Source organism: Stegostoma tigrinum, chromosome 14, assembly GCF_030684315.1.
Source record: "Stegostoma tigrinum isolate sSteTig4 chromosome 14, sSteTig4.hap1, whole genome shotgun sequence".
Lineage (NCBI taxonomy): Eukaryota > Metazoa > Chordata > Chondrichthyes > Orectolobiformes > Stegostomatidae > Stegostoma > Stegostoma tigrinum.
The window spans coordinates 20805652-20831799 of NC_081367.1; the positions used below are offsets into that span (position 1 = coordinate 20805652).

The 26148-nt window shown below is 40.9% G+C and overlaps 2 protein-coding genes across 4 annotated transcripts in view; one reads left to right on the forward strand and one right to left on the reverse strand.

Annotated features, from left to right (window-relative positions):
- Positions 1 to 5242, forward strand: part of copb2 (COPI coat complex subunit beta 2) — a 29722-nt gene extending 24480 nt beyond the window's left edge. The window contains exons 17-22 of one of the 2 annotated variants that reach the window (XM_048541805.2): positions 174 to 388; positions 987 to 1079; positions 1184 to 1367; positions 1468 to 1539; positions 2110 to 2256; positions 4821 to 5242. In XM_048541805.2, the coding sequence (XP_048397762.2) occupies positions 174 to 388; positions 987 to 1079; positions 1184 to 1367; positions 1468 to 1539; positions 2110 to 2256; positions 4821 to 4916 (807 nt within the window). In that variant the 3' untranslated portion in view covers positions 4917 to 5242. The remainder of the gene's footprint in view (positions 1 to 173; positions 389 to 986; positions 1080 to 1183; positions 1368 to 1467; positions 1540 to 2109; positions 2257 to 4820) is intronic. The other variant, XM_048541806.1, reaches the window with a different exon arrangement.
- Positions 5243 to 5877: 635 nt separating this feature from the next.
- The window catches only part of mrps22 (mitochondrial ribosomal protein S22), a 36318-nt gene continuing 16047 nt past the window's right edge, over positions 5878 to 26148 (reverse strand). For both annotated transcript variants that reach the window (XM_048541809.1, XM_048541808.1), the window contains exons 5-8: positions 17681 to 17764; positions 16908 to 17053; positions 13572 to 13680; positions 5878 to 6335 (exon numbers count right to left, since the gene is read on the reverse strand). In XM_048541809.1, the coding sequence (XP_048397766.1) occupies positions 6219 to 6335; positions 13572 to 13680; positions 16908 to 17053; positions 17681 to 17764 (456 nt within the window). In that variant the 3' untranslated portion in view covers positions 5878 to 6218. The remainder of the gene's footprint in view (positions 6336 to 13571; positions 13681 to 16907; positions 17054 to 17680; positions 17765 to 26148) is intronic.

The window sequence follows — 26148 nt, forward strand, 5'->3', positions numbered from 1 at the left end:
TCACCCCAAGCAGGTTTCAGATATGTAGCTTACTGATTTCATTTAATCCTGCAGTTAATTTTAAGTCTGTGAACCTGTATATCGTTTTCTGAAAATAGGTATAAATTGCATTTCAGTTCAACTTAAAAAGATTGTGTTGTTTTCTTCAAAAAAATTGCTTTTCATTCCAACAGTCAGAACAGAAGTGGAAGCAGTTGGCAGAGCTTGCGATCAGTAAGTGCCAGTTTACCCTTGCTCAAGAGTGTCTACACCATGCACAAGATTATGGTGGACTGTTGCTGCTGGCTACTGCCTCAGGCAATGCTCCAATGGTTACCAAGTTAGCAGAAGTTGTCGAAAAAGATGGCAAGAACAATGTGGCCTTTATGACTTATTTCATGCAAGGAAAGTAAGTAATCTTTACTTTTAACTTCATTGACTGATATTTTCTAAATTTCAATCACTTGACACTGCTGAATACAATTCATTTCTATATACAATGAATTTGTTTTTTTTAATCATTTTGTTTTCAGCTTACGAAAACAATAGTGATTTGAATACAATTTGGAGAGCCTGGACACATCCACTTAAGGAAATTGTCTTTTTCAATACACCCTATGGAAAATATAAAAATATCTCAGTTACATTACCCCAAAAATTCTACAGTCAAATAATCCGAACCAGATTTATGCAACCTGTCTCTTTAATTTTATTTTTTAAGCTCTTGTTGAGTGAATCATCGTTCCTGTTCAGGTCCAGTATATTCTTCCGATATTTGTTCCTGCTATTTGGTGCCTGAATTGAATAAAATATATTATGTACAATATACAGCAAAGAAAGAGACCATTTCCCCAAGGTTTAAACATTGATGTACACAACGACACCACCTCTGAAACAAAATCCATCCACAGTAATGTAACATTGACCAGAGTTGTGAATTCAGTAAGCATATTTGGCTATTCTGTTAAACTTGCAATTATTTTATCTTCTAAAATTATCTCATGCAGGCTTGACAATTGTTTGGAATTGCTGATAAAAACAGGACGTCTCCCGGAAGCTGCGTTTTTTTCCAGAACCTACTTGCCAAGTCAGGTTTCCAGGTATGAGTTTCAATTCCATCATAGCACAGTGCAGTCTTGCATGTTTACATACAAAAATAGATGTGCATAATAATTTGCATTCTGACGCTAACTTTTCCTTTTAGGGTTGTGAAACTCTGGAGAGAGAATCTTGCCAAAATAAACCAAAAAGCTGCAGAATCTCTTGCTGACCCCACAGAATATGAAAACCTATTCCCAGGCCTAAAAGAAGCTTTTGTAGCTGAGCAGTACCTGAAAGAAACCAGCAAGACTAAAGAGAGACCTGCCAGGGATTACCCTCTTGTCACTGTAAGTCATAACATCCTTTTTTTTAATAAATATGTTGAGAATTTGGATTAAAATGGAATTTGCCAGTGCTAATCTTGTTCCTGCTATTTTTGCTCACTAGCCAAATGAAGAAAGGAATGTTATTGAAGAGTCAAAAGACTTCACACCATCTCATCATGGAGCATCAGTTGAGGTAGTTGATTATTAAAAAAAAACTCATCCTTTCTTCAGAAATAAAAGAAAAAGTATTGGCAAAATTCAGATCTGGCAGTGTCAAAGTTAACTGAGTTGAGTCCAACATGACTTCAGTACTACAGAGTTGTATTGGATTCTCTGTGAATGCTGTTTCTGTCTCCAGATACTGGCCAGACCTGCTGGATGTTTCTGACATTCTACTTTTATTTCAGATCTCCACCATGCACAATAACTTACTTTTGTTCCTTGATTTCTGAGTTTTAAAGTTAGTGTTGAAGTCAAAGCCCTCCACAACCATGGACACATCTTTACTATTAATCTACTGAAAATGTTTCAAGCTGGAGTTAGAAACAGTTCATAAGTCGAGAATTTGTATGTCTCAGTTGAGGAAGGAACTCTGCTGGCAGCATCTTAGGCTTGCAATATTAAAAATTCAAACAAGGATTTTTTTTTAAATGACTGATTTGCCAGAGCACTATAACAAAAAAAGTTGTCTTTTTCTGGATACATTTTTAAAAAAAACCTTGATATAATGAGAAGATTTCAACATTTTATGTTTTGTCATTAGAATTCTAAAGGTGAACAGGAAACAGTGTCAAGTGTGTCTACACCAGTTGCACCAACGCTAGCAGATGCAAAAGCTGTATTAGAATCAGACCCTGCTTGCGTGGTTACTGCAGCTATCCCACAAGGAATGGACATTGAAACTAAAAAGGTATTTCAACTTGAGCAAGATAAGAAAACTCATTTAAGCAAATCCATGTTTGTAAAGATCAATATCAACTAAAGCTGTAAAGATGAACTCCATTGACTGGCCACTCCTTACTGAGGTGAAAATGGAGTATCTGCATTTATTGAAAAGGAAACCATTTATGCTTTTGAGATAAAAGAAAGGTACATTATAAAGTAAAACCAAATTGCTAATGGATTAAAAACCACAAGAACCGCAGATGCTGTAAATCAGGGACAAAAACAAAGTTGCTGCAAAAGCTCAGCAGGTCTGGCAGTGTCTGTGAAGGCAAAAACAGAATTAACATTTCAGGTCCGATGACCCTCAGAACATTAATGGATTAGGTAGCTTGGGGCCAAGATTGTGCATCCTGAGTTTTTAAAAAAAAAATGGTAAACAGGATGGCACACAATAAATCACTAAATAAATTAGTCCTCCAGTAGATAGGGAGGCATGTTTTTGGTTGGATCATTAATTGATTGCATTCCTGTAGACACAAAATAGTTAATCACGGAGCCTCAAAAATAGACATATTTCACCATTATTAATAGTGGTGGATATGAACTATTTGGTCTGTCTCTAAGATTGTTGTTAGTGTACACAATGTGATGAGCAAAATTTATGAAAATTCCATTGTAGTAGATCTAACTTCAGTGAGAAATTGACATCCATCTGGCAAATGTCACTTGTACATAAATATAACATATAGATGGATAGACAAGTTTAATATTACATAAATGTGAAGGTCTGTTTCCAGTACCATGAGACTACTGCCAGGATGATTAAATATACAGCGTGTGTGGATGTGAGTTTGCTCGCTGCGCTGGAAGGTTAGTTTTCAGACATTCGTCACCATTCTAGGTAACATCGTCAGTGAGCCTCCGCTGAAGCGCTGGTGTTATGTCCCACTTTCTGTTTATTTGTTTAGGTTTCCTTGGGTTGGTGATGTCATTTCCTGCATTGGTGATGTCTATAAAATACCTTGCAAGAACTGTGACAAACACTACATTGGACAAACAGGCAGAAAGCTAGCCACCAGGATACATGAACATCAACTAGCCACAAAACGACATGACCCACTATCACTAGTATCCTTACATACAGGTGAGGAAGGACACCACTTTGATTGGGACAACACATCCATCCTCGGACAAGCCAAACAGAGACACGCACGAGAATTCCTAGAAGCATGGCATTCCAACCGGAACTCCATCAACAAACACATTGATTTGGAGCCCATCTACCATCCTCTGAGAAAAAAACAGGAAATGACATCAGCAACCCAAGGAAATCTAAACAGATAAATACAAAGCGGGACATAACACCAGCGCTTCATCGGAGGCTCATTGATGATGTTACCTAGAAAGGTGATGAAACATCTGAAAACTAACCTTCCAGCTCAGCGAGTAAACTCAACCTGAGCTACAAATCTTCTCAAAACTCGCTATACAGCGTGTATTATTATATTGTCTTCATACAAGACCTTGTTTCGGTCTTGTCTAGAATGCAGTGTCAAGCTTTGGTGTCTCCAGGTGCTGGGTGAACTAGCAAACCTGGAGAAGTTTCAGAAGAATAGAATTATATTAGATTTCAGAAGACATCATTGAACCTATTGAACAAATGCAATGTTCCACACAGCAGGATAAATGCCTAAAACTACCTTCCAATTTTGATTGCTTGGAACTTAATTTCCTTCATGGTAAGGACAGCAATTTGAAGTAATTTGGCTGTTCTAACTTCTCCCAGAAGTTACTCTGGATACATTAGTTACCTCTTGTACTGACTCTTCCTTCAAACTCCTGTCTGACTCTCCCACATTTTCTTCTCTATACACTTGAAGTTATTCAAAACTTATACCAGGTTCTGTCATTTATCACCCTTACTTGCATTGACGTATATAATCTCCAGTTTAAAATTAAGATCTTGTTAAAGTCTCATCCTCATTTTAAAATCCCTCCACAGCCATACCTGTTTCTATCTCTAAAAGTCCCAATCTAATTCTGATATCTTAAGCGAACCTGATTTCAGTGCTCCACCATTGCAATCACACTATCTAGGAGTTAAGTTCTGGAATTGCCTCCCTCCACTGTCTAATTCTCCTTTCTCCTTTAAGACATGCTTGAAACACTATTGTCAAAGTGACTTGGTATCATATTTTTTATGATGCTCTTTGGGATATTTTATTACATTAAAGCTGAAAATATAATTTTCTGTTAAGCCACACAGTGTGCAGGAGTTATTCTAGATATGATCCAGGTGTGCTGCTCTTTACATTTACACATTTGTAAAATACAATACAGAAGAACATTTTGGGAAAACAAAGTGTAAGATGCAATCTCGTCATAGCCCTGCTGGCAAGTGTCTGCAAAGGGGAAATTTTGAGAGCAAAGAATCAGAAATATGGAAGAAATGCATTTGATTTAATAAGCTGCCTGGAATCTCAGTGTCAAGGCTTGCCCCATTCACTTTTGAAATATGAAGCATCTTTGATTTGCTGTACATTGCTGGAAGTGCAAAAATTTGTCTTAATCTCATTGTCTTCTTTCTAGTCTCTGACTGATCTTGATGATGATTTGGATAATTTGGAGTTGGAAGACATAGACACTTCAGATGTTAACTTGGATGAAGAATTTCTGGATGATTAAATTGAAAACCAAGTATATTTAAATGTGACCAAATTTCTATTAATGAGTAAATATTCAGCATTTGCTTTTAGAAGGATATTGCAATTTGTTACGACTCTGGACAGTTCTAAAATGGTAGAGCTGATTGTCGCTGTCTTGCTGTCCATTCTGAAATGCATTTTGCACCACACAACAGGTGGCACTGTTGTCAAACTAGCAGATCAGAATGTATGGCTGCTATTGAGACACCTGTAAAGTAAGTCATGGAGCTAGTGATGCATAACTCCATGGAAGTTTGTATTGTGTTGTATTAACTCCAAATAAAACTAATTACATTTTTCATGGGACTCTGGCACACGTGTGGCTCTTTAGTGGAACACTAATCCCAAAAGTTGATGAGAAACAAGTTAATGAATTTGAATGTGGACAAGAAGTTGACTATTAATTTTAACATTAAAACCAAATTGCATCTCCAATAAATGAAGATTAATTTTATATTGAGAATACCTTCAAAGTAGTGACATGAATATTTTTTGTAATAAAATAAAATTGGACCATTAGATTATTGCTGTAAGAAGTTCCTCTGAATAAAATCAACCAGTGTTTGAGGACAATTGTTTTCATTAGTGTCAAAAGCACTGAAAATGGTTAATGTGAAGCCCATGTTTTCTTGGGTGATTTCAACTTTAATCTCTCCCACTCCATCTACAGACCATACTCTCATATTTCAACCTGAATTATTGTTCAAAGCAAACATTTTGAAATCACTTCAATAATGAGTGTTTCCAGATGGAGGCAATCCAAAGAATAGACATTAAAAATGAAAGGGAATGTACCAACTTCTTCATTTTACCTAATCCATATTTCCTGAGTGATTATAAATTTATGGTGTAACTATACAATGAAACGCCAAACTTCACTACAGGACTAGTTTGCTCTTTAGCAAAAATCCCTTTGGCCAGCACATTAACACTTGTAACAATTAGGTTTCAAAAATATTGTATATTTGGAAACAGCTTGACAAGTTTTGGCTTCATTGTGATCTCACCCATAGTCACACAACACGATGACTCAGTTGAAACTTAGACCGTCTGTGGAACCATTCTCCAGTGCTAAATGTGTCCTCCTTGTAGAAATCTAATGGCTCAACCTGCTCATATTACAATTTTTTTTAAAGCATTAGAACACATGTAATATTTCATTACTTTGACGAAAATGTTTTCTTTTCCCCAAAAATAAGTGGAATAGAAATGATAAGTGTTCAGTTACTCCATGTTCCTACCAAGCTGAATTCAGAACTCTTGCATTGGACAAACTAATAGATTAATTTCCTTCATTCCGATGTGGATCTTGATAAGCAGAGCTGTTGAGCGTGTCCTGGTAAACTTGCAAAGCTAATTCAATGTAGCCTCCTTTTTGAGAGTCGGTTTGGGAAAATATCTAAAAAAAAAACATTTTGAAGTTTAGCTTCAGTAATTTATTTGGCACGGTTTCATCTTTCTACAATTATCTGATAAGTGTTCAACACAACAGGTCAAGTTTGAGATTTTGCAAATACTTAAGAGCAAGATGTACTAGCTCTTTCCATAAAGAGTCAGCTTTAATTGCAAAGTAATATCCAAAAATGGTGTTTATTAATTTCAAGGACTTGATTTTTCATCTAATGACCATGTTGTGCAAAGTTCCAGTACTTTGTTTTTCAGTTTGGATTCTGCCAGGGCCACTCCACTCCTGACCTCATTACAGCCTTGGTTCAACATGGACAAAGAGCTGAATTCCAGAAATGAGATGAAAATGGCAATCCTCGACATAAAGGCTACATTCAACTGAGCATGGCATCAGGGACCCTTAGCAAAACTGGTTATCAGGCAAACCCTCTGCTGGTTGCAGTCATATCGCACAATGATTAGCACCATTCATGACTCTTAAGATAATGAAGCAGTCCAAACCCTCAAATGCAACAAGATCTGGACAGTATCCAGGCTCAGGCTGACAAGAGGCAAGTAACGTTTGTTCCACCCAAAAGCCAAGAAATGACCATCTCCACTAAGACCGATCACTGACCCTTGACATTCAATAGTGCTACCATTACTGAATCCCCCACTATCAACTGACCAGAGACACAACTGGATTCATCACATAAACACTGGCTTCAACAGAAGATCAGAGGCTAAGAATAGTGTGGCAAGTAACTCACCACCTGACTCCCCAATGCCTGTCCACCCATTTACAAGGTACAAGTCACTGCACCACACAACCAGCCCAGCTCTTCCCCTCCACCCACTGCATCCCAAAACCAGTCCAACCTGTCTCTGCCTCCCTAACCTCTTCTTCCTCTCACCCATCCCTTCCTGCCACACCTCCACCTCCTACCTACTAATCTCATCCCACCTCCTTGACCTGTCCGTCTTCCCTATCCCCTCCCTACGTCCCCACCTATACTCTCCTCTCCACCTATGTTCTTTTCTCTCCATCTTCGGTCCGCCTCCCCCTCTCTCCCTATTTATTCCAGAACCCTCACCCCATCCCCCTCTCTGATGAAGGGTCTAGGCCCGAAACATCAGCTTTTGTGCTCCTGGGATGCTGCTGGGCCTGCTGTGTTCATCCAGCCTCACATTTTATTATCTTGGATTCTCCAGCATCTGCAGTTCCCATTATCACAAGTCAGGGGTGTGATGGAATGCTCCTCAATTGCCTGGGTGTGTACAACTCCAGAAGCTCGACACCATTCAAGCCAAAGCAGCCTGCTTGATTAGCACCACATTCACAAGCATCCACTCCCTCACAGCAATGTGTACTACTTACTAGATGCACTGCAGGAATTCACCCAAGATCCCTCCATAACACCTTCCAAATTCACCACCCTTACCAGCTAGAAGGACAAGGGCAGCAGATGCATGGGAACACTACACCTGCAAGTTTCCTTCCGAGCCATTTACCATTCTGACTTGGAACAATCACTTCTTTCACTGTTGTTTGGTCAAAATCCTGGAATTCCCTCGTATATAGTATTGTGAATCTACCTACAGCCACGGGCTGCAGTGGGTTTAAGGAGGCAGTTCACTGCCATCTTCGAGGACAACTAGGAATGGGCAATAAATGCTGGGCAGCCGGTGATGCCCGTGTCCAGGAAGTGAATTTAAAAAAATAAACTTACGGCAATTATTTTATATCTTAAAAACTCTGATTTCAAGTTCGTGTTGCGCTTAGAATTTTTGAAAGGTAAACCTGTAAAAATGATTTGAATGCTACTCTTGCTATTTTCTACTTTCCCTGAATATTCGGAGCTCCACAAATAGTAAGTAGTTGGGCCCATCATGAATTGGGTCAGCTACCAGATTTACAGAAGACACAAAAACTGATGCAAAGCCAGGTTGTGGGAGGGAAACAAATTGTTTAGAGAGATATTTATAAGTAGGTAGTCAAAAAGTTAGCAAATGGATCATAATATGGGAAGTGGTAACGTTGTTCATTTTGGATGAGAGAACAAAACAACATGATTTAAATGGAGAAAAATTGCAGAAAGCTGCAACACAAGGGGACTTGGGAGTACTTATACATGTAACACAGAAAGCTAGCACATAGGTGCAGCAGGTACCAGGGAAGGCTAATGGAATATTGCCTCTATTATCAAGGAGGTTGGAGTAGAAGAATAAGGAAGACTGACTGCAACTGTACAAGTTGCTAGAGCGGTTTTGGTCCCTTATTTAAAGAAAGATATCATTTTATAGGAGGGGTTAAGAGGTTCACTAGGATGATCCCTGGTACGGAGGGAATGTCTTGTAAGCAAAGGCCAAACAGATCAGGACTGTCACTGGAGTTAAGAAGAACGAATGAGAGGTAATCTCATGGAAACATATAGGATTCTTAAGCACCTTGACAGGTCAAATGCTGAGATGTTTCCCCTCATGTGAGAATCTAGGACCAGAGGGCAATGTCTCAGCATGAAGAGGTGCCGATTTCAGACTGTCATGACAAGGAAGTTCTTCTGTCACAAGGGGTTGAGTCTTTGTAACTCGTTGCCACAACGGACTATACAAGTAGAGGGTGAGTCCTTGTGTATATTTAAGGCTGAGATACATAGATTCTTGATCAAGAGGGGAATCAAGCTATGGGCAAAATGCAGGAAAGTGGATGTAAGGAATGCCAGATCAGCCATGATCCTAGTGAATGGCAGAGCAAGCTCGAGAGGCCCAATGGCCTACTCCTGTTCCTATTTCCCGTTGTTCTGAACCACTTCAGAGTAATTTCTGAACTCCATTCTTAGAAAATGCACATTAACATCCCGTCTGTAACCTAATGCAGCCTTTCAGTTGTTTCAGCAGCGGGAGTCCGGGAGGAAGCGTGAGGGCAGCCTGGGGAGGTAAGCTTTTCGATGACAAAATCCTTTAAAAACTTACCTCGTGAACGCACGCTGAGCAGGAGCGGACATGGGACGGCTGAGTAAGTGAGGTAATATATTTGGGCAGTTGCTTTACCTGCAACACTACCTAGGTAGTGTCTCCCACCCATCCTCCTCCTCTTCTAACAAAAAAAAAGGTTCTGAGCGCCGATTTGGTAAGGTTACAAGTTTTGTTTTGAATTCAGAACAGTGGGAATGGATGTCAGGGCAGTTGCATGCTCCTCCTGTAGAATGTGGGAGATAAAGGTCACCACTAGCATCCCCACTGACTTCATCTGCGGAAGTGCACCCAACTTCAGCTCCTCGAAAACCGCGTTAGGGAATTGGAGCTGGATGAACTTCGGAGCATTTGGGAGGCCAAGGGGGCAATTGAGAGGAATTACAGGGAGGTAGTCACACCTCAGGTACAAGAAAAAGGTAGATGGGTTACATTCAGGGGACGGAAAGGGAATAGGCAGACAGTGCAGGGATCCTCTGTGACCATTCCCCTCAATAACAAGTATACCGTTTTGGATACTGTTGCGGGGGACGACTTACCAGGGGAAAGCGGTGGGGCACAGGTCTCTGGCACAGAGTCTGTCCCTGTTGCTTAGAAGAGAAGGGGAGAGAGGAGGAGAGCATTAGTCACTGGGGACTCCATAGTTAAGGGGACAGATAGGAGGTTTTGTGGGGATGAGAGAGACTGACGGTTGGTGTGTTGCCTCCCAAGGTGCCAGAGTTCGTGATGTCTCTGATCATGCTTTTGGGATCCTTAAGGGGGAGGGGGAGCAGCCCCAAGTCATGGTCCACATAGACACCAACGACACAGGTAGGAAAAGGGATGGGGATGTCAAGGAGCTAGGGTGGAAGCTTAGAGCTAGAACAAAGAGAGTTGTCATCTCTGGTTTGTTACCCGTGCCACGTGCTAGCGAGGCGAGGAGTAGGGAGAAACAGCAGCTGAACACGTGGCTACAGGGATGGTGCAAGAGGGAGGGACTCAGATACCTGGATAATTCAGGCTCGCTCTTGGGTAGGTGGCACCTCTAAAATTGGGACGGTCTACACCTGAACCAGACGGGTACCAATATCCTGGGGGGTATTTGCTAATGCTGTTCGGGAGGGTTTAAACTAATTCAGCAGGGGTGTGGGAACCTGAATGGTAGCTCCAGCATCCAGGAGGTTGAGAGTAGTGAGGTCATGAATAAGGTTTCAAGGTTGCAGGAGTGTACTAGCAGGCAGGAAGGTGGTTTGAAGTGTGTCTACTTCAACACGAGGAGCATCCGGAATAAGGTGGGTAAACTTGCAGCATGAGCTAGTACCTGGGACTTCGATGTTGTGGCCATTTCGGAGACATGGATAGAGCAGGGACAGGAATGGTTGTTGCAGGTTCCGGGGTTTAGATGTTTCAGTCAGATCAGGGAAGTTGGTAAAAGAGGGGGAGGTGTGGCATTGTTAGTCAGGACAGTATCAAGGTGGCAGAAAGGATGTTTGATGAGGACTCGTCTACTGAGGTAATATGGCCTGAGGTTAGAAACAGGAAAGGAGAGGTCACCTGTTGGCAGTTTTCTACAGGCCTCCAATAAGTTCCAGAGATGTAGAGGAAAAGATTGCAAAGATGATTCTGGATAGGAGCGAAAGTAACAGAATAGTTGTTATGGGAGATTTTAACTTTCCAAATATTGACTGGAAACACAATAGTTTGAGCACTTTAGATGGGTCAGTTTTTGTCCGATGTGTGCAGGAGGGTTTCCTGACACAGTATGTAAATAAGCCAACAAGAGGTAAGGCCACATTGGATTTGGTACTGGGTAAAGAACCAGGCCAGGTGTTAGATTTGCAGGTAAGTGAGCACTTTGGTGGTAGTGACCACAATTTGTTTATGTTTACATTAGCAATGGAAAGGGATAGGTATATACTGCAGGGCAAGACGTATAGCTGGGGGAAAGGCAATTATGAGGCGATTAGGCGAGATTTAGGATGCACAGCATGTGGAAGAAAACTGCAGGGGCTGGGCACAACTGAAATGTGGAGCTTGTTCAAGGAACAGGTGCTACATGTCCTTGATAAGTATGTACCTGTTAGGCAGGAAGGAAGTGGTCGAGCGAGGGAACCGTGGTTTACTAAAGAAGTTGAATCTCTTGTCAAGAGGAAGAAGGAGGCTTATGTAAAGATGAGACGTGAAGGCTCTGTTAGGGCGCTTGAGAGTTACAAGTTAGTCAGGAAGAACCTAAAGAGCCAGGAGGGGACATGAGAAGTCTTTGGTAGCTGGGATCAAGGAAAACCCTAAAGCTTTCTACAGACAGAGGGTGGTCAGGAATAAAAGAATGACTAGAGTAGTCAAGGACAATAGTGGGAAGTTGTGCGTGGAGTACGAAGAGATAAGAGAGGCACTAAATGAATATTTTTCGTCAGTATTCAAACAGAAAAAAGACAATGTTGTTGAGGAGAATATTGAGATACGGGCTATTAGACTAGATAGGATTGAGGTTCATAAGGAGGAGTTGTTAGCAATTCTACAAAGTGTGAAAATAGATAAGTCCCCTGGGCTGGATGAGATGTGACGTAGGATTCTCTGGGACGCTAGGGAGAAGATCGCAGAGCCTTTGGCTTTGATCTTGATGTTGTCATTGTCTACAGGAATAGTGCCAGAAGACTGGAGGATGGCAAATATTATCCCCTTGTTCAAGAAGGGGAGTAGAGACAACCCTGGTAATTTCAGACCAGTGAGCCTTACTTCGGTTGTGGGTAAAGTGTTGGAAAGGATTATAAGAGATAGGATTTATAATCATCTAGAACGGAATAATTTGATTATGGATAGTCAACACGGTTTTGTGAAGTGTAGGTCGTGCCTCAGAAACCTTATTGAGTTCTTTGAGAAGGTGACCAAACAGGTGGATGAGGGTAAAGCGATTGATGTGGTGTATATGGATTTCAGTAAAGCGTTTGATAAGGTTCCCCACAGTAGGCTATTGCAGAAAATATGGAGGGTTGAATTGAGGGTGATTTAGCGGTTGGGATCAGAAATTGGTTAGCTGTAAGAAGACAGAGGGTGGTGGTTGATGGGAAATGTTCATCTTGGAGTTCCGTTACTAGTGGTGTACCGAAAGGATCTGTTTTGGGGCCACTGCTGGTTGTCATTTTTATAAGGGCGTAGAAGGATGGGTTAGTAAATTGCAGATGACACTAAAGTCGGTGGAGTCGTGAGTAGTGCGGAAGGCTGTTGTAGGTTACAGAGGGACATAGATAAGCTGCAGAGCTGGGCTGAGAGGTGGCAAATGGAATTTAATGTGGAAAAGTGTGAGGTGATTCACTTTGGAACGAGTAACAGGAATACAGAGTACTAGGCTAATGGTACGATTCTTGGTAGTGTGGATGAGCAGAGAGATCTCGGTGTCCATGTGCATAGATCCCTACGACCCAGGTTGATAATTTTGTTAAGAAGGGCGTATGATGTGTTAGGTTTTATTGGTAGAGGGATTGAGTTTCGGAGGCATGAGGTCATGTTGCAGCTGTACAAAACTCTGGTGTGGCCGCACTTCGGGCATTGCGTACAGTTCTGGTCGCCGCATTATAGAAGCATTGGAAAGGGTGCAGAGGAGACTAACCAGGATGTTGCCTGGTTTGGAGGGAAGGTCTTATGAAGAAAGACTGAGGGACTTGAGGTTGTTTTCGTTACAGAGAAGAAGGTTAAGAGGTGACTTAATAGAGACATACAAGACGATCAGAGGATGAAATAGGGTGGACAGCGAGAGCCTTTTTGTTCAGATGGTGATGGCTAGCACGAGGGGACATAGCTTTAAATTGAGGGGGTGATAGATATAGGACAGATGTCAGAAGTAGGTTCTTTACTCAGAGAGTAGTAAGGGAATGGAATGCCCTGCCTGCAACCGTAGTAGACTCACCAAGTTTAAGGGCATTTAAATGGGCATTGGATAAACAAATGGAAGATAATGGAATAGTGCAGGTTAGATGGGCTTCAGATTGGTTTCACAGGTCAGCGCAACAGCAAGAGCCGAAGGGCCTGTACTGTGCTGTAATGTTCTATGTTCTAATACTGTGCGTTAACACCAGCCTGAATGTACTACCTCCTCCATCCCTTTACATTTTGCAGATCTTTGTGAATTCATTTTTTTTAAGAAACACAGGTCTCTTGATCGCTAAGAAGGAGACGATTTTAATTCCATTCATCAGATGTAAAGATTGCATGTTACAAAAATGCCAATATTCTACAATTATAAGCAGGAACTATTTGAAAGCTACATATGCATTCTTAAAGAAAAAATTGTAAACTACACCTTAATCAGATCAAGACCCTGGGCTTGCTGTTGGTTTGCCTCCTTTGATGATTGACAGTCTGGGTGTACCATGTGATATAGATGAAGCATGCTTAAGGCATCCTCTATTCTGCAAACAAAAATTAAAATGCTAACTATAAATTCAACGACGAACACACCCAACAGCAAAATCATATAAATTTGGAAGAATAGCAGTTATTGATCAAACATGTTACTAGAAATTAATTTGTTTTCTATCCTTTATTTTTCTCTCCCTCATCTCTGAACAGGTGGTGGTAACAGATATGTCTGATTTTGTGGGGAATAGTTGTGAGGTTATCCACATTCATTGTTATTACGTTGTAAAGAGATCACAGCTTCCCATATTTACATATAATCTTTAAAAACTGACACAGGTTGTTGTGTAATTTGCCCTGCTCCTCCAGTATGTTCTCAAAAGTTAGGCATTAAAACAGATCAGGAACATCTGTTTACAGAGCCATTAAACTTACCAAGAAGTAGGTTGGATCTTGTTCATTCACATGTAATTGAATTTTTAATGCGTTTATAAAGTTTTACTTGGCATCAAACAAGTTCTCCATATTTGTTAGGTTATTTTTTAAAGAGAATTTTATCATTATATTGAATCAAATATTCTAATTTGCATTTCCTGGCTCCGGCTCCTCCTGCGCTGCAGAAAGGATTCTTCAATTGGCTAAAGACAAGTTGATGCTTGTGCTGTTCATTGAGGACCCAGATAACGGGAAAATGCAGGCTCTAGACATTATTTCCACTGAATAAGGCCAGACTGTTCAAGAGAGATGTGAGGCAACACTTCTACACACAAAGGGTAGTAGAAGTTTGGAACTCTCTTCCACAATTGGCAGTGCAAGCAGTATCAGTTGTTAATTTTATAACCGAGATACATATGTTTTTGTTAAGCAAAAGATATTAAGAGATATGGGCCAAAGGCAGATAGATGGAGTTAGGTCACAGATCTGCTACGATCTCATGGAATGGTGGAACAGGCTCAAGGGGCCAAATGGCCTGTTTCTAATCTTATATTTCCCCCCTACTTTATAGAGTCAGAATTTTTTAACAGCACAGAAAGAAGCCCTTTGGCCCATCGTGTCCATACTGGTCATCAAACATGTCTATTCCAATTGCATTATTCCAGTTCTTGTTCCATAGCCTTGTGTGTGATGGTGTTTCAAGTGTTCATGTCAGCAGTTACTAAATATCTGGAGCGTTCCCAATTCCACAACTCTTTTAGGCAATGTGATCTTACTTTGCATACTGGCAGCCACTTGTGCCTTGAAAAAGTCCTTCACAAGCCCAACACTTTGGAAGTTGTGAAGCAAAAACCGATGAAGACTCAATGGGTGGTTGTTAGTCTGTTAAATGCTTGTCCATTGTTGAGCTCACAATCTCGCCCAGGTTTATTTTTGGGGGGTGGGTGTCGGTTAGCTGAGTTGGCTGGATGATTGGTTTGCAATGCAGAATGAAGCCAATGGGTGTGGGCTGAGTTACCGCTGGAGGTTCCCAGGAATTCCTTCTTCACCTCTCCACTCGTCTGAAGTGTGGCAGTCCTCAGGTTAAACCACCACCAGTCTCTTCCCTCCCTCCCTCTCACTCAATAGAAAGAGCAGCCCTATAACCCATTAGGACAATGACAATTTTGTCTTTTTATATTACTGATTCCTTCAACAAAAACTATGGTCTAATCTTCATTTCAAGAGGTATATTCCTCCCACTAGATGCTGTCAGCATCAGGTCATGTGACACCAGCTTATAATACAAGCTTGTGATTTCGAATAAACCTGTTGTAAATGCTGCTTCTTCATCAGGTGAAGTCACCTGACGAAGGGGCAGCACTTTGAAAACTTGTGGTTTCAAATAAACCTGTAGGACTATAAGCTGGTGCTGTTGACTTGTGACTTTGTCCATGCTCGTCCAACACCAGCACCTCTGCATCCAGACCACTAGATGGTGCTATTGCCTTAAAATCACTGTACCATAAGACTGAGTGTGTAATAAGTGATAAATTCATTACCAAAAACAAAACATACATGTTGCTGCACTTTAGTTTCACTAGCCCACATTTTTGTATTTTGGTCGTAGATTTTAATGAAGGCAAGATATCTTTCTTGTCCTCATTCCCTGTGTAAAGTTTGGATGTGGATGACATTGAAACAGCCTGTAAACACTTGAAAATAAAGTATGTGTGGGGTATCAGAACTAGGAACAGACTTTAAAATTCTTTCCCAAGAACATTCTGATGTCACACTGTTCTCAACTGATTGAATTTATGCATTTCAATTGATGTGCCAACCCTCAAGTGCCTCGTACAATGCACTAACTTTGATTTAGTCACATATAATTCATTTGTTAAAAGTTAATTAACAAAATTGCTAAACCTACCATTTGCTTAAAATTTTATCCATCTCCATTCATAACAGTTGAATGCAAAATTTAAGTGGATCAATGCTATGTCACTGTAACACAATCAATCAGTAAGTCTCTGCGAAGGGTGGTATGCATTATTGCATAGACAAGACCATAAGTTGTATAATTTAAGGAGAAATTGATAGAATCACATCTAACTGGGCTGCCAGATTTCCAACTTTCTGCCAAAATTTCCAAGAGGTTTTGTGGGATTCAAGATCTCTTGTTATGGGAATTAATCATTCATACCATTAGACAAAATTTAGAAGTTCTGACATGGGGGAGGCAAAGGTGGTGGCAGATGCTATCTATTGAGTCAATTATCTTTCAACCAATGATTACATCTGATTAAATTACTGAATTTAGGCATGGTATGAGTGGATTAAATTGATGCATTTCAACCCAAATTTCTATCATCATCGTAGTAGTTGTAATGTTCTGGAAACAGTACTTAAAACCGTGTCCCCAGTATGATGCATTAGGGAGATCTTGGGTTTGTCTTTTCATGGGCTGTATGATGCCTACCATGGAAATCTGTGTGCCACATGTAAAGTTTACATCAATGTTTTAATATTCCTGTATCTTGAGCTGTTTACACTGAACTCTGCAGAATTCATCCATTAATAATTACTGAAAGAATCCAAAACAGCCTTATTTAAATTCCCCAGCTTAGAATATTCAAACTGGGCAATCCTCCCGAAAAAAAAAATCTTCAGTTACCAAAGCTTTGTGCACCTGATCATGTAAAGGCTTGTAACATGTGTTTGGGTCTAAAATTACAATTTGAATACTTGGTCTGAACCGTGGAAAGGGAAAACTAAGTTTTTATAAATTGAAGCTTCACAGAAGTAATTTCAAGCGTTCTATGTAAATCTGATGATAGAAATTTTAACTACTTCAGTTTATACTTACAGATCTCTTTGAATCATATCGATTAGTAAACCATCAATTTTCCTCCTGTTGACCAAGTACCACACCAATCCACCAAAGTGTCTCGTTGAACGCAAAAGATCATACTTGCAATTTTTATCAATATCCTCATATGTTTGGTGGTGGACCTGATAAAGAGAGCCTGGTATTTATATAGCACTACTCACAACTATCAGATATCTCAAAGCACTTTGCAACCAATAAATTTTTTCTTAAAGTGATAGAGGGTTTGAAAGTTGATTTGTTTCCAAAAGAAATAAGAAATTAATATTCACAAGCAAATTGGCCGAAATATTTGCAGAGCTACAGCAGTTTAGAGCTAAAATATATCCAGGCTACAAAATAATTGCAGTTGAGCAGATGGTCTGCTCAGAATAAACCAGAAATAGAGTCACTATGGGTAGATGAGAACGACCTGAGACAGCTACACAAACATACACACCCTCCATCATGGAGGCCAGATAAACAACCTCTATTCCCTTCCCACGGCATCACAAATAATTTCGAGAGGACAGTAATCAAATGTGACTCAACCTCACTGAGTTAAGCACTAGGCTGGGATATAAAATACAAAATAGGACATCGAGCTGAGACGTTTATCGATGCAAGGTGTGCACTAATTTCAAGAAGCACACATTTCTTGTGAAGCTACGGTGCATTTATCAAACTGTACCACTTTTGACGTGCATTGTTATTTTTGAGTCAGTACTCATTTCATCAAACAACTCTTTTACTTTGATCTGAAATGTACTCACCCTAATGTAATCAGCAGAATTTGGCTCAAATTGAATAAGACAGAGATTGAGAATATCTTCATAACGATCCTGAGCAAACACAACCTGAAATGAGCAACATGGATCAAATCAAACTACAATACAAAAATGCAGTCAAATGAAAAAGAAAGAAGTCCATTTTGAGTGCGCACTGAGCAGATTACCAATTTAAATCATGTAGTTGAAGGTGGATGAATGATGTGATTGCAAGGTGATATCTTTCCAGACCCTGTTAGATCTGTGCATTTGTAGTTGCACAATGATCTTATGAATAGCTCACCATATGCAATTTGTATGACAGTTACAATTTTAATACACCCCCAATTCATTTGCCAAATCAGCAGGCTAGATTCATGTTTGGATAGGTAAAAGGAAAGTGCAGAATATATGCTTCAATCTGCTTCAGAAACTTTCAGTGTCAGCCTTATTTGAATAATTTTATTAATCTCCCAAACCATGTCAACTTACTTAATACAGGGATGTTAACAAAGATATATTAGGTTGTATAATGAGGGAAGAAATGTGTACTCTTCAAAAAGGCTGTAAATGTTTTCAGTGATTATTACAGCCTTCTCAAAGGCTGTTTTCAGCAGATTGCATCGCTCTAATGGATATTTCAGAGGACAGTATATGCAATCCAAAGGACAGGCCCATGATCCACAGTAAACTAGAAAGGTTACAGAAGATACCAAACTTATAGTGGTGCTAAGTGCATTGTTGGTCTGATGGGTGAAAAGTGCCTGGCTCATAATGAACTTCATCCTAAGGTCCTAGAAGAAGCGGCTAATGAAATCGTTGATGCATTGATTCCAATTTTCCAGAATGCCCTCGATTCAAAGAAAGGATTCATTAGATTGGGTGATGGCAAATGTAACTCCTTTATTCAAAAAGAGAGGGAGACAGAAAGCAGGAAACCACAGGTCAATTAGGTTAACATATAGAAGCTATTATTAAAGTAGCTACTGTAGAATAGTTAAGGTAATCAGGCAGGATTGTTGTAGTTTGTGAAAGAGAGATCATGTTTAATTAATTGACATTCTTTAAGGAAGTAAGTTGCACTTTGAATAAATGGGAACTGGAAAATCTATTGTACTTAAATTTCAAAGGCATTTGATGAAGTGTCACACTGAAGGTTACTGCAGAAAATAAAACTCAGAGAATAGGGGTACAACATTGGCAAGGCTAGAAGACTGGCTAACAGGAAGAAAACAGTATGCAGAATGGGTCTTTTCCAGGTTGAGTGATGTACCACAGGGATCAGGACTGGGGCCTTAAATTTTTGTATTTTATAAATGACATAGATGAAGAGATGGAATGTGTGGTTGCCAAATTTGCTGACAACAGAAAGATAGGTAGGGATTTAGCTTCGAAGACATGAGGAGGCTACAAAAGGATCTAGGTTAAGTGAGTGGGCAAAGATCAACTAAATGGAGCACAATGTGGCAAAATGTGCCACTGTTCATTTTAGCAGGAAAACTAGAAAAGCACATTATCTAAATGGTGAGAGATTGCAGACCTCTGAGATGTAAAGGCATCTGGGTGCCCCAGTCCATGATTCACAATATGCCGGTACAGCGAGTCATTATCAAATCTAATAGAATGTTATACGCAATATATGTTATATGTAATATATCATAACTCAGTAATCCAAACTGGAAAGGAATATCATTTATTGTTGAATACCAAAACTGACCCACTACTCATGGCATACACAAGCTAGTCCCAGCCTGGAACAGACAGTTCTGCAGACCAATCCCTGGATCTTTTTCTTAGATATAAATCTATCAACCTTTTTCAGAAATGTTATCACACATCACTGGAGCAGGCAGGACTTGAACCCAAGATAACAAAGTGTAGAGCTGGATGAACACAGCAGACCAAGCAGAATGTTAGGAGCAGGAAAGGCTGACGTTTCGGGCCAAGACCCTTCATCAGAAATGGGGGAGGGGAAGGAGGTTCTGAAATAAATAGGGAGAGAGGGGGAGGTGGATCAAAGATGGAGAGAGGAGAAGATAGGTGGAGAGGAGACAGTCAAGTCAGAGAGGTGGGGATGGAGCCAGTAAAGGTGAGTGTATGTTGGGAAGTAGGGAGGGGATAGGTCAGTCCAGGGAGGACGGATAGGTCAAGGGGGTGGGATGAGGTTAGTAGGTAGGAAATGGGGGTGCAGCTTGAAGTGGGAGGAGGGGGTAGGTGAGAGGAAGAACAGGTTAGGGAGGCGGGGACGAGCTGGGCTGGTTTTGGGATGTGGAAGGGGAAGGGGAGATTTTGAGGCTTATGAAATCCACATTGATACCATTGGGCTGCAGGATTCCCAAGCGGAATATGAGTTGCTGTTCCTGCAACCTTCAGGTGGCATCATTGTGGCACTGCAGGAGGCCCAGGATGGACAGGTCGTCTGAGGAATGGGAGGGAGTGTTGAAATGGTTCGCGACTCAGAGGTGCAGTTGTTTGTTGCGAACCGAGTGGAGGTGTTCTGCAAAGCGGCTCCCACGCCTCTGCTTGGTTTTCCCAATGTAGAGGATGCCACACCATGCACAGCGGATGCAGTATACCACATTAGCAGATGTGCTGGTGAACATCTGCATGATGTGGAACGTCTTCTTGGGGCCTGGGATGGGGGTGAGGGAGGAGGTATGGGGGCAGATGTAGCACTTCCTGCAGTTGCAGGGGAAGGTGCCGGGTGTGGTGGGGTTGGAGGGGAGTGTGGAGCAGACAAGGGAGTCACCGAGACAGTGGTCCCTCCGGAAAGCAGACAAAGATGGGGAGGGAAAAATGTCTTTGGTGGTGGCGGAAGTGTCAGAGGATGACACGTTGTATCCGGAGGTTGGTGGGGTGGTAGGTGAGGATGAGGGGGATTCTCTCTTTGGGTTATTGCAGGGATGGGATGTGAGGGATGTGTTGCGGGAAATGCAGGAGACACAGTTGAGGGCGTTCTCAACCACTGCGGAGGGGGATGTTGCGGTCCTTGAAGAACAAGGACATCTGAGGTGTACGGGAGTGGAATGCCTCATCCTGGGAGCAGATGCGGCAGAGGCGAAGGAATTGGGAATTGGGGATGGCATTTTTGCAGGAAGCTGGGTGGGAGGAGGTGTATTCTAGGTAGCTGAGAGAGTCGGTGGGCTTGAAATGGATATCGGTTTCTGGGTGGTTGCCCGAGATGGAGACAGAGAGGTCCAAGAAGGTGAGAGAGGTGTTCGACATGGTCCAGGTGAACTTGAGGTTGGAGTGGAAGGTGTTGGTGAAGTGGATGAACTGTTCGAGCTCCTCATGGGGGCACAAGGTGGCACTGGTACAGTCATCAATGTAATGGAGGAAGAGGTGGGGTTCAGGGCCAGTGTAGGTACAGAAGAGGAATTGTTCCACGTAACCTACAAAGAGGCAGGCATAGCTTGGGCCCGTGCGGGTAGCCATGGCCACCCCCTTTGTCTGTAGGAGGTGGGAGGAATTGGCTCAAGACTTCCAGCCCCGGCAACATCCTTCCCTTATAAATAAAGCCCAATATGGACAATGCAAATCAAAGTGGGCTAGGTAGAGCGGAAAGGGGCCAAAGCAACTTGTTCAGGGATGTTATTACATGCAGCAGGCAGGACTTGAACCCAGACCTTCGGGTCCAGGGTTAGGGGCACTACCACTGCACACAAAAAAGGTCCTTCTCACAGTCCACAACAAAGGACTCAGGTAATGAGTTCTGGCTGGGCAGGTCATTGCCTGTTACCAAGGGAATGCATACACAATGTCCCCCATAAGGAGAATAATTAGTGATTTTCCATGGACCTTCAAGGGGTCATCATTTTATCATTTATTGCAAGGGGAGTTTAAGTCGATTGGGGTGTTATGCTTCAATTATACAGGACACTGGTGAGATAGTGGGTACTGGCTACAGTATTGGTAACTTTACTTGAGGAATTATGTCAATGCATTGCAAACAATTCAGTGAATGTCTCCTCGATGAGTACTTGGAATGGGTGGGCTGTCTTAGGAGAAGTGGTTGGACATGCTAAGCTGATATCTGGAGTTTAGAATAGATAACATGACTGAAACATACAAGATCCTCGTGGGTTTTGACAGGCTGCATGTGGAAAGGACGTTTCCTCTTGTCAGTGAATGAAGAACTAAGAGCCACTGTTTACAAATCAAAGGTTGCCCTTTCAAAACAGAGATGAAGCAAAATGTTTCTTACAGGACACGGCAAGTCTCTGGAATACCTCCCGGAAACGGAGTGGAAACAGAGTCCTTGCACAGGTCTAAGACAGCAATTGATAAGTGTGGGATTGTGAATTTGCGGTTACAATCAGATGAGCCATGATCTTATTAAATGGCAGAACAGGTTCAAAGAGCCAAGCGGCCTACTCCTCCTTGTTTGTATATTCTTGCTGATGCCCAAGTTTTTGGTCAGGGAATGTGGCCAACAGGATCACAGTCATTACAACTCTGGTGCCTGCAGAGCAGCCCTTTTAGTCATTCTTTCAATCACACACCGAGGTAGCAATAATTTGCTGAAGGGCACAAGACATAGCTTTCATTTCGATACTGCAGTCTAAGGTAGTGACAGTGAGACTTGGCAGCTGCTACTGTCTTTAAAGGTCATTTCAATCAACCAAACATGAGAAGACTTTGAGTGCAGCTTCTCTTCAATCGTGGGAACGGTGAGAGTCATCTGCTTTTCGTAAGATAAATATCAGAGCCGCATCCTATCCCAGACAGCTCAGGAAAATTCACAGAATAATTGCTGAAAAATATTCACACAGCTAAAAGCTGCAGATTAGTTTCAACTCTAAATATTACGTACAGCAAGAAAAAACATTTTGGAGCAGAACCGGTCCCAGCATGTGGTGGATTTTGTACATGCGTTGTGAAGGAGGTGGATCTAGAATCGGCTTGGCTTAAGGTCTTTTCTTTTTGGCTTTTCTGGCAATTGAAAGGGCAAGAGAGGCATGGTAATGTGATCCACCAAAAAATCAGGTACTCAAAACAAGAAAAATATTTCATAATAGCAAATATTATTTAATGAAAATATGCACTTAAGATATTTTGAAAAAATAATTTATCCCATTAAACTGGGAATATGTATAAAGTTTGATTTTAATGCTTGGTTTTCATGGGTGAAAGCTTCACCTAGTTGATTCTTCCCAGCAACAGAAAAAAGAAATATGTTCAATCCTTATAAATTTAGACTACCAATTAAAACAACTAGAAATAACTCACAATATCACACAGTTTAAGCAGTAAACCCAGGACTTATTGACAGTACTGTGGAAGTCTAGCTGCCCTAATTAGCTGTGCATGCACCCCTAAATTTTGCGTGAAGTAGAAAATCAATCCTGAAATATGCATCCGATTTTTCAGGAAAAGGCTGTTTTAAAATCTCCTCTCTCCTTTTCCATTTCTTGAGATTTCATGCTATCTTTGGGGATGGGCACAAGATTTATCAGGTCTTTGATAGTTGTTCTGATAAGTATTCAGCAGGTTCACTCCCAATATGGAAGTTGTGAATCTGTTTACTGTTGTAGTATGACAACATAGCTGCGATGGTTGATCTGCTACAGTCTACATTTATGAGTCCCCATCCTAATGGGTTTTCGAGCTCAGACCTTCACACTTAATCCTGAAGTACGAAAAATCCACATCACATAGGAAGCATTAAAAAAAAGTGAAGAGACAGCCTGATCTATTATAATCCACCAGCACTGACCTAAACCATCAATCTTTACAAATAATGCCCTAAACACAACAATAGCTTAGTGCTTGGACTTTTCAAGAGCTTGGCATGAACCAGGCAGAGTCCATTTATAATCTATTTCTGGAGCACAATGTGTAGAATTTATTTGTTGTAAACTCTATTTCAAGTTATTCATTCTTTTTGCCCCAAAGTAAGATAAAACTTATCCAAGCACTGCCTAATTATTCTGAGGATGGAAGTTTTCAGTTTGTAAATAATGTTGTGCTAAGGATTTAGTGAAAATAAATTTTAAGATTGAAAGTCAGCACCCAAACAGCAGTTCATTTAATTGACTGAATTATTGTTCCAATTACACTTGTCATCTTAAAGGGAACTGTACACATCATTTTCATTTTACATTAATAAATAAAATGAGAAAATGTTACGTTTAGGAAAGAATGGAGCAGGTGAGCTGTAACTATTACAATCCACATATTGACTATTTCCTTCAAAATTCTTGCTCACACTTTGGTATCTTTGCTTTAAAGATACTGGTCTCACTCACAGCTACAGCTGTTGATGGTCCTCTCTGATATACTCAAAGTACCAGCATCGAAGAACATGTACATTCACACACTAAAATGAGAGCTTTGAACAATCATTTTGCTCGTTTATCCTGAAAAATTCAGGCCAGTTTTCAAATGAGTTCAGTAATGGTATGATTGCAAGGATAACTATCGTATTGTTTGGGAGATAGTATTCCATTTTCAGATCTCAGGGTCAGAGATTTGGCTATCAGATAATCTTTGTTTAGAAGTGATGACATGCACGCACTGTAAATCAGACCATATTTCCATGTAATTTACCAGTCTCAGTATAATCAGTGAGAACAAAACAAACAAGTCAGTCACACTCATAGGAAAAAGCGTGTCGCCAGGAGCTTTTTGTATGCAGCGCCACATAATTGGAAATGGGCCAAAAATGACACCTCATCCAAGTTGTGCTGCTGTGTTTAATCATGACCTTCCTTGTGTCTTTAAATACTGAAGGGAATTTCACCAGGATACTGCGTTTTGAGAAGGCAACGTGTCTCTATATGACAGATGAGCTGAAAATGGAAATACTTTACCACCACGTTATACTTTCAGAGCTTATAGCTGATCCAAATTCAGAGTGAATTTAATCAGTTAACAAGAAGATCCCATTCTGCAACCGATGCCCACATTCACAGAAACGTACTTAAGCCTGAACCATGAACAACACTGTAAGAGGCTACAGCAAAATCCTTGATTATAAACAGCCAAATTACTGAGTACTGGAAACAGGGAACTCCTGGTGGTTCATGGTAATTTTTGCATTAGATTCTTATATTTTATTAATTCTGGTATTGATTGCCATTCCCAATAACTTGAGAAGGGGGCAGCTGGATCTTTTGAATTCCAGCTGTGTAGTAGTTTATTAGGCTGCTTCAGGAATTGTTTAGGATTATATCCAAACTAGATCAGCTTTCCTTTTCGAAAGGACATTAGTGAACAGTTGGACAATCTGACAAATTTGCTGGTTGCTTTCACCAAATACAGATTTTTGGTTTTTGTTTAATAATGTCCACATTATTCAACTGAATTCTGATTCTCAAACCTCCATTGCAGAATTTGAACCCAACAGGAAATAGCTTATTCCTCAGTTAATTACTACTTCCATTTCAGTCACCTAACCATGATACTATTATACCTAGAATTATTATTTGGAGACGTGAATGAGTTAAATTATTTTAAAGTATTTAATAAGCAAACCATTAGATCTTGTGTATTTACACTCACTCAAAATCAGAGTGCAGAAGAGTCCCATCAAATCTGTACCACCAAAACTACTCTAAATCCAAGCTAGTTCCACTTTCCAGAGCTTGGTCCACAGCCCTGAAGGTTATGACATTTCTAGTGCGCATTCAAGTGCTTTTTAAAAGTTGAGAGGTTTTCTGCCTTTACTACCCAACACTGCCCCCCGCCCCGGCAATAGATTCCATACCCCCTCTGGGTGAAAATGTTTTCCTAAAATCCCCTTAAAATTATGCATCCTTGTTATTGACTCTTCAACTAAGGAGAATAGCTGCTTTCTATCCAACCTATCCATGCCCCTCATAATCTTATACACTTTAATCAGGTCCTACCCCTCCCAAACTTCTCCGCTCCAAGGAAAACAACTTGAGCTTATCCAGCCTTACTTCATAGATAAACTGATCGAAGCCTGGCAACACTCTGATGAATTTCCTTTGCACCCTTCCAGTGCAATCGTATCATTCCCAAAGTGCAGTGATCAGAACTGCACATAGTGCTTGACCTGTGGCCTAACCTAAGTTCTGTACAGTTCAAAATAACCATCCTGCTCTTGACAGCTTAAAGCAAGTCCCATGTCCCTTCTTAACTGCCCTATTAACCTGCCCTACCACCTTCAAGGATTTTGTCTCTTCATTGAGAAGTCAGCCATCGAGAGCAACTTTACTATTCAGGCTAGTCATGGACAGAGTGAAGGGAGGGAAAAGATGTCTGTTTTAAAGTGCGCTTATTTCGATGCACAAGGCTTGACCGGCATGGCAGATGAAGTCAATGCTCCAGGATACAGAAGCGACAGGTGTGACACAAGTACAAGTAAGCCAGCAGAGGGAGCTGACATTTTGTTAGGAGAGATATAGTAAAAGTGCTTAGAGAGGATATTCTTAAGGGATCATCAAATGAGGCCATATGGTTAGAACTCAGAAACAAGAAGGGGATGGTCACTCTGTTGGTATTGTATT